This window comes from Procambarus clarkii, chromosome 1 (assembly GCF_040958095.1).
Source record: "Procambarus clarkii isolate CNS0578487 chromosome 1, FALCON_Pclarkii_2.0, whole genome shotgun sequence".
Classification (NCBI taxonomy): Eukaryota; Metazoa; Arthropoda; class Malacostraca; order Decapoda; family Cambaridae; genus Procambarus; species Procambarus clarkii.
The window spans coordinates 19,907,496-19,925,544 of record NC_091150.1 but is presented as its reverse complement, the minus strand read 5'-3'; the positions used below and the strand labels follow the sequence as shown (position 1 = coordinate 19,925,544).

The 18,049-nt window shown below is 41.4% G+C and overlaps 1 protein-coding gene across 1 annotated transcript in view; it reads right to left on the bottom strand.

Annotated features, from left to right (window-relative positions):
* Nucleotides 1–3,433: 3,433 nt before the first annotated feature.
* LOC123753993 (condensin-2 complex subunit D3-L) overlaps nucleotides 3,434–18,049 on the bottom strand; it is a 65,366-nt gene continuing 50,750 nt past the window's right edge. Inside the window, exons 13-14 of the mRNA XM_045736061.2 lie at nucleotides 13,462–13,599; nucleotides 3,434–8,981 (exon numbers count right to left, since the gene is read on the bottom strand). Coding sequence (XP_045592017.2) covers nucleotides 7,884–8,981; nucleotides 13,462–13,599 — 1,236 coding nt within the window. The 3' untranslated portion in view covers nucleotides 3,434–7,883. The remainder of the gene's footprint in view (nucleotides 8,982–13,461; nucleotides 13,600–18,049) is intronic.

The following is an 18,049-nucleotide window of genomic DNA, read 5'->3' as shown; positions in this document are numbered from 1 at the left end:
AGTTACAACATGTTTCTTGTGAAGACAGGTAGAAAACCATATTCCGTTCATTTAGTTTAAAAGTTGTGAAACAGTTACTAGGTAAATTTGGCAAGGACACACCTGGCATACAAAGACCCATTCGAGACCCAATATTGAACCATGCTTCTGCACCCAGGCTCGCTTACAGAGAGGCCTTTCTGGTACACCAAATCAAGAAATTACCACCAACTGGAGCTCGTGCAGCAGGCCAGTGTCGGTGTGTTGTGTGTTCCAGCACCAAAATGAGGCCACAGAAACGTAAATTGATGTTAACGTGGTGCGAAGTGTGTGCAGTCCCTCTGTGCCATATCGACTGTTTTGCACAGTATCACAGTCTCCAGGAGTACTAAATGCGTAATACTGTACTTTTGTAAATAAATGTACATATCAAGTTAATTTTAGTGTTTATATTGAAAAAACCAAATACATTGTATATTTCCTGTAAACTATACCATTTTGGTGGGGATACTTGTGACACTAATATGTGAGCGCGTAGTGAGTTTATTATACCAGTTTTATTATAATACAACATCTAGTGATAATAATTGGAACAATACTAGCAAAAAAAATTATTGTAAAATGTGTCATAGATACTGTAAATAATGCAGTGAAAATAAATTCTCGGCAACTTGGCCTCCTGAGCGGCCGTGAGTGACGGCTCCCTGACGCATCACACTTGAGCGTTCACTTAACATGTTAGAAGATGAAAAAATATTTAGATTTTATTTTTTCTTGCGCACAGGGGTGTAAATGTCCTCAGGACCCCTTAGCAGCTTAAGGGTTAAGTAGCTGTCACAACAGCAAGAAAAACGACAGGTTGGATAACAACGACCTTCCAAACAAAGATGCCATACCAACGATGATACTTTTTAAGACACTAGTGCTCTCTAGGGTGGAATATTGTTGTACTCTAACAGCCACATTCAAAGTCGGAGAAACTGCTGATCTGGAGAGCGTGCAAAGATTCTTTACCGCTAGAATCCACTCTATAAGTCATCTTAATCATTGAGACTGATTAAAAGTTCTAAATCTGTATTCCCTAGAGTGGAGGCAAGAGAGATACATAATAATCTACATGTGGAAGATATTAGAGGCACTGGATCCAAATCTGAACACAGAAATAACATCACACGAGACCAGTAGGCATGGCAATATGAACAAAATACCTCCATTGAAAAGCAGAGGTGCAATAGGTACGCTGAGGGAGAACTCTGTAAACATCGGGGACCCAAGACTTTTCAACACACCCGCTACACATAAGGAACATCACTGGCCAGCCTCTCACAGTGTTCAAGAGTGCATCCAACAGCCTCGTTAACCAGACGACCAACCAGGAGACCGGGTCATGGGGCTGTTGAACCCTGGAAGCTACATAAGGTAGACACGAAGCAAGCTTTCCTGAGGCATATCATCATCCTGACATTATAAGGAAGAAAGTGTGCAGTTCAAACCAGGAGTGAAACCCTAACCAGGGAAACACAAGCTTTAAGGGGATCAGTCATAGGCCTTTCCAATAAAAAATATTTATGTGATTTTGTTTAACCACTGTGATGCGCCGAGTTTATTGTGACATTTCCCCTGTGCACATGAAACCAAGTGTTTCCTAAATATTCTTTTTTGTTTGTAAAATGATAAATTCCCTTCCCTGAACATGTTTATGTAAAAATAAATACCAAATTCCACTTACTTTGGCTGTGGGGACTTGGACAGTGATGTCATCATGGGCTGGCCGCCCATGTGTGAAGTTCCCAGAGGCGGTCGCGTGGGCCATTCAAGTATCGTGAGTTGTCACAAATATATTTTCAATTATTTGTTCTATGTATTTCCAATGCAGTTTTTATTTTTTTTATCGTATATGATACATATTTGTGTCCTTTACAATATGTATACAGTAGAACGTTCATAATGTTCCATGGAACTGTGATACATGTATCAGTAGTGTGTCCATAATAAATGTTTGTCGCAATATGGCTTGTTAAAAATTCACTAAAATTACAGTATGTACAGTTTCACACACTATTTACACAGTAACACACTGTATTACACACTCAGTACTTCGGAAGTGAGTAATAATTAACGAAGTAGTCCCTGGTACACAGCGTGACTTCGCTCTCGTTGCACCAGGTACAGTACAGAGATATTTTCGCTTCCTGTTTCTTCGTTCTGTGTGCTTACAAATAATGCACTCACGTACACCCTTGGCTTTAGTACCTGTAGGTGGTATGTAACCAAGCTTGTAAAGCGTAAGGTAGACTTGAAAAGATTATAGGAAAAGATCAATTTGTAAGGTCCCTGACTGGAAGAAATTCAGCCAACCTCGAAGAGTGTCAGTCAATCTGGAAGAGATTCAGCCATTCTGGAAGAGATTCAGCTATTCTTGAAAATATCTATGGAAAATACCACCATGGAAGTCGCTAACACTGTTCATCTATGCTACTTGTATCAGATGCATCATCACTGAACCCAGAAAATGATTCATCTATATATCATCTATATAAATTGGAGATGGCATAGGTGGGCATGGAGTGGTGCTCAGAGCTACAACTGTATACGCTCGCTGTATCGTCCTAATAGGTGCTGTATCACTTGCATAAGACCTTTGTGTTAGGTCCTTATTGTGCCTAGCTTCATCAATATCATGACCCTTATGCTCTTCAAGCAATAAAGTCTGAATTTCACCGACAGAGAGCAATCTTTCAACACCATGTCAAACAGGTTTTTGGGAGCCAGAGGCGCATGCGTCACCCATGGTTGCTCAGCACTAATCCAGCCAGCAGCCCTAGAACATTCTGGGAATTTTTTCCAAGATGGCTGCCTCTCACTGGAGGTCCTAAGAGCCCATTTCATACCCAACCTACTAGGAGCGTGTTTCGACCTTGTATGAAAAAATAAAAAATACTTTTGTCGGTTGGTACAGTAATGGGCGAACGGCATTTGGCGCAGTGCAGTGGTTAAAGACCAATTCCTCTGAGATGGAGGATGTCTGTTATTGAATGCATGATATTTCAAAAGAAACACATCTTGTTCTAGGTGCTATATAAATCTAATACAATATTATCACCTCTGAAGTGCTTGCACATTAACAGTTAAAGCAATGGAGTAGATGTATGAAACATGTCTTTTTCCTGTTTTAGGGGTACGAAGTAGAGGAGCAGCAGTATGGGTTACCACAAAGACATGTTTGGCGTTCTGGGGAGGTGGTGGGGGTCCAGTTTTAGACAAATCAAGTTAGTGCATATTCCATTTTGTAGCCCTTGTCATAAGGCAACACCAACTCACATATTAGGCTGCTATATGTCACACATGCAAAACATTTGTTTTGAGTTAGTCTATATTTGCCACCTTATATTATCTATATTTGCCAATTAGCTAATAAAGACATTACTTAATATCCTAAGGGTTTAAAACAAAGTTTAAGGCTAAAAATTTATTCAAAATAAAAAATCTACACTATAATAGCTAAATGTACATAACATTGAATATTATTTCAATTAAATTTGTTTCTAAATAATTCATTACACTCATTAATAAATTTGGTACTTAAAGATGAAAACCTAATAGTTATCAGACTGAAAATGACACCAACATGGGGAAATAGGACTACACAATGTATCATTTGTTGTTTGTATAGACCCTAAATATTAGCCATCACTAAACTATTATTTTTGGCATCCTACAAAAGTGGCAGGCGTTGTAACATGAGTTGTGTGACCTTGCAGCAACCACGGCAGGTGGTAACAAAAACCAAGTGTTTTCCATCAATATGTCACTCATCAAAAATATTAGGAGAATAGTTGTTCAATAACCCATTATTTGATGGGTGAGGAAATGAGAAACTTCCTTCACTTTTGTTATTGCTCCTCCTCACAGGTGTCGTGCCGTGACCGGGCAAGGGGGGCTCTTGTGCACCATCCTCAATTTAAAACTGCAAAACCAGCATCAAATGTAATGAAATGACTTTCTGGTGGGTCCTTAGTACATGTTAGCTACCAAGCTCCACCCAACTCAATCCAAGCTAGGCCCTTGCGAGTCATATAAGCCTACTGAGGTTCAGAGGCCAAAACTTGCTCCTCCTCCAAAGAGGCGCAAGGAGCAGGGTATCATAGATCACCCAAACCATGAAAAAGCCACCAGAGAGGTGAGTGATGCAAAATATACAAACAGAAAGGTATACAAAGTATAGAAAATGGATAGCAAAGCCCCGAGACTCGCGGAACAGCCAGACGTCAAGCAGTTCTCTCATTAGTTCCCACCTGCCCATCTTCCTCTTTGATCGACCAACCTCAACACCTCAGTCATCTACACAAGCAAATGGGCCCCCATAAATGAGTTCGAAAGATGGCTAACTCCTATCTAGAAAATATGGGTCCTGAAGAGCTGGTGACTCACGGAACGGTCAGACAAATCTCACATCAGGCAAAGGACTGAGGAGTGTTGACATGGGGAGATGGCACCTAGTAGTGGGCAAGCTGTTACTAGGGGTGTATGACCTAACCACTGGGTGAACTTGTTTCATTGTTTTCCATGAACCTTGCAGTTGTAATTTTTGCTGTGCTACTTTACTGAGGGTTTGTTTCTTCAGTGAGGGTGATCATATAGCCCATCCTATAAAGTTGTCAGGTCACAAAAATGATGTACTAAATTGCCTGAACCTAACCGAACCCATACATAGAAAGCGTGATTGTGAGTCGATTTGATTTATAGCACATCACATTTTTAATGATGGGGATTTTGACATTAAAATGAGATATATTATTCAAGAGGACAGGTTGGATCATGAATCCTCTGCTCCATGCCCCTCTGTGGGGAAGGGGAGTGCCAGGTTTTGGCCTCTGGTTGGCTTTTTAGGACTCATAAAAGCTGATGTGAATAACAGGTGTGGAGCTATCTCATAGCAGCTAGCTACAGGGAGCCACACAGATCAATCACGCCTCACACACCACTCAAGTGTTCGGGTATGGCAAAAGCACTGCCCGGGGCCCCAAAGGTGGTGGGGGAGAGGGTTGCCCACAACAAGATGAATCAGAAACCTCGCACCACAACCAATAAGACGTGGTTAACCCAGATTCAAAAGAAGAAGGTCCACAAAGTTGTGAGGTTCTCATCCTGAAAGGGGAACAGAGAAAGATCCAAGTGACATCAAGGGTGAAAGATGGGAATTTGGAAAACTCAGCAAGTATGATGGTAACAGGAACTCTACTTGACCCCAGAAATGTACATGGGGGGGGGGGGGGGTCAACAAAACCGTCTGCATTTTTCAAATACTATACTATACCCCTTCTCAGAAGGAACCAATTATAAAGGTGAAAAAGCATGCAGCTACCAAACTTGGGGTCCTTCCCAGCCCCAGACACCACAGGAACAGGGGCACAATGCACACCAGATGTAGAAGACATAAAATCATATCCCCACAGGGAAGGATTCACGGCTGTAAACCAACCCACAAGAAACAGATGGGAGCGGATCCTCGGTGGAAAGCAGTAGCTCAGCTACCTTCACTAGAGTATCATCACCCCCTAAATTTCAAGACCCTCAAGACATTTGGAAGCTGTGAGCAAAGGGAAAAGCCCACATGCCTGCCAATCAATACCAGCTAGACCTGAGGAAGAAGATAGAGCAGCAATATTGGAGCAAGTGAATCTTGGAAAGTCAAAAGAGCCAACCCTGGGGGCAACCACATCAGCATTAAGTTATAACTTATGTATACAGACAAACCTGGTCCATAAAGTTACAACCACCTGATAACCAATGTCCCCCTATAAGGAGGTGTGGCTAAAATGACGACCCAACTATCACAAACATCGCAAGCCTTAGGGTAGAACATCTCTCTCACCCAACACATGGTGTGATGGAGGCAGCAAGAATAGCCATAGGATTACAACAAATCAGGGCACATCCTTCAAACTCTCACCCAGTGAGGGTAGAATCAGAAGGGTGGTCAACACTGAACCCTCTAAAAGGCTACAAAGAGCTTTCCGAGTCCCAAAGGATAGACCGAGCACGAACACAGGGCGCAGGTGCTGCTAGCTGAATATTACAAACACCAAAAAACAGACTAGGGCAAATGCCGATGTTAGGGTTGGAGTGGAGTGCCATATAATGAGCATGCTAACAACCCGTGAGACCCTTAACACAAACTGTCCCCCATCCACAATACCTTGCAGAGGAGTCAAAGAGCCGTACACTGCTACAACAGGCACCTTCCAACAGGAACCTGGCCTCTCAGAGACAGCCACCTTGGAGAATATCACTCTACGCAAGTGCAGTTTGAGGTGAACAGTGAATACATGCAAGAATAGAGGCATAAATACACATGCATTGTGAAGCAAACACTACAATAGAGGCATAAATACACATGCATTGTGAAGCAAACACTAAAATAGAGGCATAAATACACATGCATTGTGAAGCAAACACTACAATAGAGGCATAAATACACATGCATTGTGAAGCAAACACTACAATAGAGACATAAATACACATGCATTGTGAAGCAAACACTACAATAGGGGCATAAATACACAAGCAAATTGCCCCGCAGGACAAAAACAGTCCAGGATGGTCAATTCTTGTCTGAAAAAGGTGGGACCTGAAGAGCACTGGGATGGGAAGAGGAGTGTAACAGCAAATGTGGTAGACACAAGTGCCAGGCATGTGACCGAGGTGTCAAGATGGTGGATCAAGGGAAAACGTGCCCAGTTGCCAGGTGGTGTGCGCGTGTAGTTGGAGAGAGAGCTGCTTCTAGACTGCGTGGTTTGAGGCTTCCCTGTCCTATTTTCTATGCTTTGTATAGTTTGCTGTTTGTATGTTTTGGTTCACCCACCTTCCAGTCAGCCTTTTCTTGATGAGAGAGATGTACAATCCCCTACTCCTTGCACCTCATTAGAGGGGGCCACATCTTGGCCTCTGATCACCAGTAGGCTTATATGACTCACAATGGCCTGGCACGGAATGAATTGGGTGAAGCTTGTCAAGTAGCAAATACCAAGGAACCACATATTAAAGCCTCTTTCCTCAAAATGATTTTACAAGGAATTAACCAATAACTTCAATGGACTTCAATTGGGTTAGGTTTGCTGTTAGGTGAGAAGTCACTTACTCTATCCATGCACATCCTCCACCAAGGCATCAGCAAGACAAGTTCAAGAGAGCAGGATGTAAAGGCACTTGCAAATTGCTAGAAATTAGCACCCCCCTATCTCCCTATTAGCACTGGCCTTATAGCTGTAGCCAAGCTCCTGCATTACCTGGCAGATATCTGGAGAGGAGGCAACACAGGAATGATAACCCTGGAGGGCGGGGGAAACAATGGCCTGGTTACCAGGGAAGATAATCCTGGCCACAACACATGTTAAGCTCAATATGGAACACAATGAAACAATGGCTCTGCACACAACTTGTTATCCCGAGGATGGCCAAAACCACTCGGGGTCTAAAGGAGTCGGGGCCAAAGTTCTCTGGATGTGCACTAGGCTCATAAATGAGCTTGCAGGATGGCAGAGACTCCTGGTCTGATGACAGACGAGAGTATCGAGGCAGCGATTTCCTCACCTGAGCCTTATTTACATTGTTTAGTCAGGGTAAACAAATTCATAGTTGTTGCTTGTTTTGGAACATTATGGCTTCTTAGTTAGTTGTTTTGCTCAGTGTTATGGTGATGTGTTATCTTAAAGCAACCCTTTACCTCTTTCTCATAACTACAAACAGGTCATTATGCACACATAACTAAGTTGGATTTATTCAACATCTCCAGCTGATAACCTAAATATATATTGGTTACATTTTGAACTACTGTATACACACACACATCCTTTTCTTCACTTTATCAACATTCATACAAATTTGTTAAAATAAATTTTTCATTACTGATTCCTCGTTTTACTTCTTTTTTGGCCCGGCTTTACTGTTTCTCTGTTAGCTTGACCTTTTTTAGAATCAGGGCTCAGGGACGCCATTTCTCTCGTACGTTTCACTTTGCCACGACTTTCTGATTTCTGTTTTTTTTTTCTAATTAATTCAGACTTCCTGGTTGGATTAACGGGCTCGTCTTCACTCTGTGTGGACTCGCCTGAACAAGATTCGAAGAGCTCTCCTGATTTACTTACTTCTTTTATCTTAGTTTTATCAATCTTCTTAAGTTCTGAATTAAGATCTCTTCTAGTGCTTTTCCGTATGCGACTAAACTCTGATTCCTGTGCAAAAGCTTCAGGACTTTGAAGATGAAGCAGCAATTTTGGCTGTCTGGTTTCCTCTCTATCAACATTTAAGACGGTTGAATCTAGAGTAATGGAACTAACTTCTTGCGTTTCATTAACAAATGTGATATTGCTAATAACACCTACCTGAGATTGTGGGGTACTAATAGCTCTCAATAAATCTTCCCTGCTCTTTGCTGGTGGTGGAGTATGTTTTGTCTTGCTCTCTTCCTCACACACCGACTCACTTTCAACCGAGATTCGCTCCACCTGAGTAATAGCTTTTTCTGGGGTTTTGAGTGTAACATTTTTGCTCCCCATTTCTCTGAAATCACTGACACTTGCTCTTCTTTGTCTTAGTATACTTGATAATTCATGTGAACTTTTGTCAGGAAAATGATCTGTAGGAACAGCAATACTTCTCCTCCTAGTAGCTAAAGCTTTACTCTTAAGTAAGACCTGTTTTCTAAGTTCATTACCACATGTAATTTTACAGGTTAACTTTGGAGTAGAGATTGTTTTGTCCTTTTCTACAATTATTAGATTTGAGGCAAGTGATGGGGAGGTACCCAATGATCCTTTATCACCACTTCCAGCACTTCCTCCGTGTTGGTTATCAGTTTGCACTCGATTGTGCTCGCCCTCGTCACCGCTACCTGCTACATTTTCCTCATTTTTATCATCGTCTCGTTCTTGATCAAACCGCCGTAAATCAAATTCTATTTCCTTTGCCAACTGTTTGTCTCCTGCTAGAATTTCTTTTACCTGGGAAATTGAAACACCACAATTAATAAAATATGAATGTCTAGATACAATTTATATGACTCATCTCAAAAGATATTTCATGTAACTAGGTATGGCTTAATAGCACGAGGTCAACCAAGAGAAGTATTCTTAGGCTAGAATATCAAGGGTTATGGCAGGCTGGTACAGTAATTACACAGGTTGCAATCATTAAACTGCTGTACCAAGTACACACTATAATGAGTTAGGGACATGTATCCAGTACAAGCTGCTGTAATGAACAGGCAAGTATGAAGTATACATACTCATATATTTAGTGCTAGTTGCTATAATACAGCATATACAAGCTAGTGTAATTTGTGCAAGCTTGCATGTGTTACAGGTAGTTGTAACAAGCACAAACTCTGTTCATCAGAGCTAACATTTCTAACATTGGTCATGTTAGAAAGGAAGTCACACTATTAATCCTGAATGTGCAGCTACTGATATTTGGCCATTCCTGTCTATATTGAAAAAACAAAATTTAAATTTAAAATATTTTTTCTTGCAGAACTGTTCATTTGTATGCAAAAATGTAAGAAAAACATAACAAATATAAGTATGTACATTCTTACTGGTGGACGAGCTGTGAAATGTTGCATGGTGGTGGTGTGAGGAGGCATCTATCGACACCAGATAAGGTCTACGCACACTGTCGTGTACAAGATACAACGGCAGTGTAACTTTGGATATTTCTTTGATCGTTTATTACTAGGATAAAAAGGGGAGGAAGGGGAGTGGTCTACCGATGAGAAAGGAGCGAGTTTTGAGGCGATGGCTACCCCTGACTGGGAGGGGTTCACTGACTACTTAACAGGCACCATGACAACGGGAGGGCCAAGAGTTGTATAGTAGTGATATATATAACCCTCCACCAAACGACAGAATACCCAGGCAAGAGTATGACAAGCAACATAGCATTTAATACTATTAAATATATTTAACCGTCTGCTTATCATGGGAGGTCCTTTTATACCTTATCTGCTTATCTTTATTCTATCTTATATCTTATCTGCTTTTATCTTATCATTCATATATGATAAGATCATATCTTATTTGCTTATCTTTCAACCACAGAAAGACTGGGAAAACAAAGAACTGCACGGAGGGATAGAAACATGAAGAGCTAAGCTATTGGATGTGCCAACAAGAAACTTTAAGCCAGCATGTCAGGGAACCCACAAGAATGAGAGGCAATGACAAACCACCTAGATTTGACTTGATATTTACTTTGAATGATTCCAACATAAGGGAAATCAACTTCGAAGCCCCTGTGGGAATGAGTGATCAGAGTGTACCGATGTTTGAGTATTATAATAATAATAATAATTTCATTGTCGGGGGGACAGGCAGCCAGAGTGTATTTATACATGTTAGGCTTGTATCCCCACAAAAGTTGACTAACTCCTGAGTACCTATTTACTGCTTGATGAACAGGAGCATTTGGTGATAACAAACGCGTCCAACCATTTCTGTCCCGCTCAGGATTTAAACCTAGAATTCTTGATTGTGAATGACCCTCTAATACTATATCTGGTAGAAGTAGGGCTAACTTACTCATGGAAGGGACAAGAAAACAAAAAGGCTGGCATTCCCAAAGGGAAACTATGAGGAAACTTGACAAGCACTTCCAAAGGATAGCTGATCAACCAGGCTGTGACTCGAACGTCAGGCTGCGAGAAGCCATGTCCAATAGCCTGGTTGACCAGTCCAGCAACAAGGAGGCCTGGTCAAGGATCGGGCCGCGAGGATGCTAAGCCCCCAAAACATCTTAAGGTATTGTAACCTCAAGGTAAAGAGGTAAGAAAATTCCTAACAGATATAACAGGAAACAGAGCTCAGAGGAAAAACGGCCCAAAACACGATGGACTACATCACTACACTTGTCTGCTACAGAGGTAGCAGACAAGTTTGTCCTGGTTCAAAAGGAAAAACTAAATCTGCAGTCTCCGTGGTGTAGTGGTAAGACACTCGCCTGGCGTTCCGCGAGCGCTATGTCATGGGTTCGTATCCTGGCCGGGGAGGATTTACTGGGCGCAATTCCTTAACTGTAGCCTCTGTTTAACGCAACAGTAAAATGTGTACTTGGATGAAAAAACGATTCTTCGCGGCAGGGGATCGTATTCCAGGGACCGTAGGATTAAGGACTTGCCCGAAACGCTACGCGTACTAGTGGCTCTACAAGAATGTAACAACTCTTGTATATATCTCAAAAAAAAAAAAAAAAAAAAAAAAAAAAAAAAAAAAAAAAAAAAAAAAAAAAAAAATGCAAATGTTTGACCAGACCACACACTAGAAGGTGTGTGGTCTGGTCAATAGACTTGAGAATGGTCCAGGACGGACCGAAACGTCGTCGTCCCTTCACCTTCTAGTGTGTGGTCTGGTCAAACTACTTCAGCCACGTTATTGTGACTCATTGCCTAAATGCAAATGAAGAAGCCATGGTTTAATCAGGGATGTAAGCGGGCAGAGCAACTAAGTACAGGGGCATGGAGAAACTACAGAATTAACAGGACACCAGATAGCAGAGAAAAATACTAGAGCACCAGGAATGAATACCTCAGGGTGAGAAGAGAAGCAGATAAGACAATATGAAAATGACATGACAAATAAGGCAAAGACTCAACCTAAATTGCTGCACAGCCACATCAAGAGGAAACAATAGTGAAGGAACAGGTAATGAAGCTAAAGATAGGGGCAGACAGATTCACTACAAATGACAAGGAAGTGTGTGAGGAACTCAATACAAAATTCCAGGATTTCACATTAGAGCAAGGTGAAGTTCCTGAGATAAGTGTGTAAATATCTAACCAGGCACAACTGTGGGAGATTGAGATTACCAGTGGGGAGTTACAGAAGCATTTGCACAAGTTTGATGTGGCAAAGACTATAGGACCGAACAATCTCACCATGCATGCTAAAAGAGGGAGCAGAAGTACGTGCCTACCACTCAATGGTGTATAACAAATCGCTAACAGAAAACAGGAAAACTACCAAAAAATTGGAAGATGGCTAATGTAGTCCCAATACACAAAGATGACAGACAAGGGGCACTGAACTACAGGTGTTCCTAACTTGCATACTATGCAAGGTGATGGAGATGATTTTGTGAAAAAACTAGAACATCTGAAGCGAAAGAACTTTGTGGCACATCACCAACATAGGTTCAGGGATGGCAAATCTTACCTCACAGGATTAATTTAATTCAATGACCAGGCAATAGCGGGAAGGGTGGGCAGAATACATATGTTTGGATTGCCAGGAAGCCTTTGACATGGTACCCCTTAGGAAGCTAGTGCGTAAGCTGTAGATACAGGCAGGAGTAATAGGGAAGGTACTCCAATGGGTAAGGAGGCACCTAAGCAAAAGATGACAGCGAGTTACAGTGAGGGGCGAGGTCTAAGCATGGCGAGACGTCACCATTAGAGTCCCACAGGGTTCAGTCCTTGGACCTATCCTGTTTTTGATACTTCCAGTATATATGTAAATGATCTCCCAGAGGGATTAGACTCGTTCCTCTCAATGTTTGTTGATGATGCAAAAATTATGAGGAGGATTAGGACCAAGAAAGATAACAAGAGGCTACAAGATGACCTAGACCAACTGAAGGAATGGTTCAACAAATGGCTATTAAAGTTAAACCCAAGGAAATGTAAGGTAATGAAAGTAGGTGGAGGGAACTGGAGACCAGACACAGGGTACCGAATGAATGGAAGACGAAGTCCTCTACGAAATGGACAGAAAGATCTAGGAATTGATATCACACTCAACCTGTCTCCTGAAGCCCACATCAAATGAATATCATCTGCAGTGTATGAGAGTTTTGGCAACATTAGACTTGTCTTTAGAAACCTGTGTAAGAAATCCTTTAGAACATTGTAAACCACATTTGTAAGACCAATCCTGGAGAATGCTGATCCAGCATGGAGTCCATACCTTGTCCAGCATAAGACAAAGCTGGAGAAGGTTCAAAGGTATGCCACTGTTGAACTTTCAAAGGTGACTTACCTCTTCTGGGACCAGCCCCAGAACTAAGAGGTATGAATTACGAGGAAAGACTACGTGAATTGCACCTCAACATCACTCGAAGACAGAAGAGTTCAGGGAGACATAATAACTAAATACAAAATTTTCAGGGGAATTGACAGGGGTAGATAAGGACCAATTATCTAGCACAGATGGTACTTGCACAAGGGAACACAGGTGGAAAATGAGTACCCAAATGAGCCACAGACATTAGAAAGAAGTTTTTCAGTGTCGGTAACTAACAAATGGAATGCACTGGGAAGTGGTGTGGTGGAGGCTGACTCCATACACAGTTCCAAATGTACATATGACAGAGCCGTATAGGCTCAGGAACATGTACACCAGTAGATCAATGGTAGCACAATGGTACCCCTGCAAGCACAAATAAGTGAGTACATACATATATCCATCCTTGAAGAAATTTTATTATGCTTACCTCATTCTTGTAATCCCTCATAATCTCTTTCAGGTAGAGCAAGAGATGTTTCATCAATGGTGAGTGATGTTCCTCCAGCTTATGCTTGACAGCAATCAGGATTGGCACAATATTTTCAATTACATTTTGCTTCACCACCTACAAAATTTAAACATCATTAGAAACAAGAGATTATTATTTTTTGTACTGGCAACATAACCCATCGGCCTCTTTACTGCCAACATAACCCACCGGCCTCTTTACTGCCAACATAACCCACCGGACTCTTTACTGCCAACATAACCCACCAACCTCTTTACTGCCAACATAACCCACCAACCTCTTTACTGCCAACATAACCCACCGGCCTCTTTACTGCCAACATAACCCACCGGCCTCTTTACTGCCAACATAACCCACCGGCCTCTTTACTGCCAACATACCCACCGGCCTCTTAATACCACCACCAATAAGTGACAGGACAACTCTTCATAACAGACTGACAGATCTTTAGTATTTATTGAGTATTAGTGAGTACAAAACCTTAAGACAAGCCCAAGGATGAAGTATTACTGGGCAGGAAACTAGCATAATATTTTACTTTAAATTCTCTAATGCCTGTTGTTTCTCTATGATTATGCCTTTAAACATGTCATTACAAACACCTACATAATGCAACACAACCAAATAGGATGTCATGCAAGATGCAAAAAAGAAAACCCTTGTAATTTTATTTACCAAAATTAAAAAATATTCAACATGTTCAGTTTGTTATCCTTCAATCTGCAACCATTTTCAAAGATTGTAAAATTGACAGAAGTACTTAAGTACTTAAGATGTCTGGTTGGCATCTGGGTCCAAAAATGCAAAAATGAAAACTCGTTCGATTTCAATCAAACTCTTTTGACAAGTTCTATATGAAAAGTGTTTCATCTGGTCCAAGTTTCAGCATCGTAGCATAAATAGGAAGGGAGAAAAAAATATTGAAGTAGTTGTGAAAATTATGCAAAAATGGTCAAAATCGATTATCAATCAAAAGTGTCAACTGAAATCCTAACTACGACTCTTTGCTATCACAATAGCATATATTAAACAAATATTATTATTAGTTTAATTGGAAAAAAATTTTAAGAAAAAAAAAACAAAAAAAAGGTTTTTTCTTCTTTTTTTTTTAAATATTTTTTCTTTCATTTTTTTTTTTTTTTTTGGCGATTTGCATCAAACTTACAGACCTGACTGTACGTAAGCCTATCTGTAAGGATGCCAATTTTGGAGAAAATTGGTTGATGTCAACCCCAGCCACAGATTTTAGAACCTTAGACTTTATTCATTTCTGTTTTTTTTTCAATTGACACAAACGTTTACAAAACTGATTCCTTTTTTATTTAATTTACATGAAACTTACACAGTGTATGTGGAGGGCATGTCTCTACATTGGGGGGCTTTCATTTTTCTCTAAGTTCATTTATTGATTTTATAATAGCAATAAACATGCCATATTTGCAAAAAAAATTTGGGGAACTTTGAACATTTGTATTAGGAAAACTAAAGATGTTTTGGAAATTCTAAATCCCCAAATCCTTTATTATATGCTAATGTGTCAGAAAAGTGTCACAGAATAATTATATCTGAAACGTGTGTTCTGAAGTGTGGACTTGAAAATACGTAAAAAACGTTGGAAAAAAAAAAAAAACTCCCTTTCTATTTACGCTGCAGTACTGAAACTTGGGACAATTTAAGCACTTTTCATATACAACTAGAAAATTAATATTGGTTGACATTGAACAACTTTCACTATAATAACCAGCCGCCCTCTTAAGGGAAAATAAATAAGTTTCCGGCCTTTCACTTCGTTAGTTGCAGCCATTCAAATAACGAAGATAGTAGCTCAATGTGCAAATATACAAATTTTCAAATGCCGAAAAGACGTTTTTACATCCTGTATTGATCAGTCAAACATGTGGCCATCAAGACTGGAGTTTGAGCCCAGTGTGTGTGCAACCATCTGTCACCAACAGTGTGTGTGCAGCCATCTGTCACCAACAGTGTGTGCAGCCATCTGTCACCAACAGTGTGTGCAGCCATCTGTCACCAACAGTGTGTGCAGCCATCTGTCACCAACAGTGTGTGCAGCCATCTGTCACCAACAGTGTGTGCAGCCATCTGTCACCAACAGTGTGTGCAGCCATCTGTCACCAACAGTGTGTGCAGCCATCTGTCACCAACAGTGTGTGCAGCCATCTGTCACCAACAGTGTGTGCAGCCATCTGTCACCAACAGTGTGTGCAGCCATCTGTCACCAACAGTGTGTGCAGCCATCTGTCACCAACAGTGTGTGCAGCCATCTGTCACCAACAGTGTGTGCAGCCATCTGTCACTAACAGTGTGTGCAGCCATCTGTCACCAACAGATATAAATAGCACCCTATCTGCTACCTCAGAAAATGCCAAGAATATCCTTCTTGAGGTTATCTTGAGATGATTTCGGGGCTTTAGTGTCCCCGCGGCCTGGTCCTCGACCAGGCCTCCACCCCCAGGAAGCAGCCCGAGACAGCTGACTAACACCCAGGTACCTATTTACTGCTAGGTAACATGGGCATAGGGTGAAAGAAACTCTGCCCATTGTTTCTCGCCATTGCCCGGGATCGAACCCGGGACCACAGAATCACAAGTCCCGCGTGCTGTCCGCTCGGCCGACCAGCATCCTTTACCCCACCATATTCATGCTTCACAATCATATTCATACATTTTGTCTACATAATTATGGGATGTGATGTTATTTTGCACAAGGTGACATGTGCTATCAGGATATACAGTATAGTACAGTACATAATTGTGCACATTAGAGTTGACTCACAAGCTTAGTGTTCCAGTACCTTCTTTCTATTTTTTTTTTTTTTTGTGTGTGTGTAAGTAATGAGTATCAAGCAGTACTGAAGGCGGGACGGCACCAGTGATTTGAATAGTATAAGCATTGTGGTGGGATCCCTGGATTTGAAGATTCGCATAATCTATTCTATAATTTTTCTAGCTAAGGCTATATTTGCTGGGTTATGCTCCCTAAATGCTAAGTTGTCAAACATCATTATTTCCAGATCATTTACATGTTGCTTTCCTACTATGAGAAGATTTGATTTTTTTTTGCCCTGTATTTTGTTTAACGTCTTCACTTCTACCATACCTAAGTACTGTACCTGGAATTTATCAGTTACACACCACATTATTTTCTGCTGCCCAATGTAAAACTTTATTAATATCAGCTCAGTAGGTTTTCAATGTCTTGTACAGAAGGAATTATCATCCACATTTTTGTCATTTGCAAAAAGTGACCCGAAGTTATGACTTGTATTTTGTCTATATCTGATCCAAGAATAAAGAATAGCAGTGGTGCAAGGCCTGTGCCCTGAGGTACAGAGATTTTAACTGTTCTTAGACTTGATTTTATTTGGTACGTTATTTGAGGACGTTACTGTGACTGGTCTATAATTCTTATCCAATGCTTTGTTCCCTCCCTTGTGTAGAGGAGCTATGTTTATTGATTTAAATGCTTCTAGTATCACTTCAGCATCCAAGCTTTTCTCCATACTACACTGTTTGTGCTACTGACACTTTGCATTTCTTTATAAATATCAAATTCAATGAGTCTGGACTTGGGGCTGAGTGCATGGACATGTTGTCACTTTCTCTTTCAAAATTTGTAGTGCAAGGGCAGCACTAGTGAGCACACAGTGAACATAATCCTGAGCATATGCAGCTCCAAGGGCTCTTAACTCCTGGCCCACACTACACAAACGTGTAAGGAACAGCCACTAAGCCACGACACAGCCACGGTTGTTCAACGTCCTCCCAGCGACTATAAGAAATATTGCCGGAACAACCGTGGACATCTTCAAGAGAAAACTGGACGGTTTTCTAAGAGAAGTTCCGGATCAGCCGGGCTGTGGTGGGTACGTGGCCCGGCGGGCCGCTTCAAGCAACAGCCTGGTGGACCAAACTCTCACAAGTCAAGCCTGGCCTCAGGCCGGGCTTGGGGAGTAGAACTCCCAGAACCCCATCAACCAGGTATCAACCAGGTAAGGCAAAACACCACAAGAAAACACAATGGGGCCAGAGCAACAGAGAGGGTGACCTGACATACATCAGAGTAGAACTGAGGGTTGGGCAGCTGACTGAACTGGCCTGGGTGCCTCCCTCGTGTCGCCAAACGAGGGGGAGGGAGGTGGGGCAAACGATTTGGTGCTAGTTCGCAAAATTTTGATCATTCATTTACATTGTTGGGGAAGTTCTATAGCCATTTCTGGAGGCTGCAGTCTCGTTTATAGCCAGCAGTGGTTTGTTTTGTTTCACCGACTTTTTGGATGTCTTCCGAGGCGGTGGTATAAAGGAATATTTTAATATATAAATGCCACTGCTCTCTGTGCCTCTACGAGGGGGCCAGGTTATGGCTCTTGGTCCCTGGTAAGCAACAGAACTCTGTGATTCATGGGACCTAGTAGTATGGCGCACTATTAGAGATAGTATCTTTTGGGAGACACAAGGGGCTCCCCAGAAACGAGCTTGTTAAGCAAAAATTGTACTAAACTTGAAACGAACACACAAGCAAATGGCCC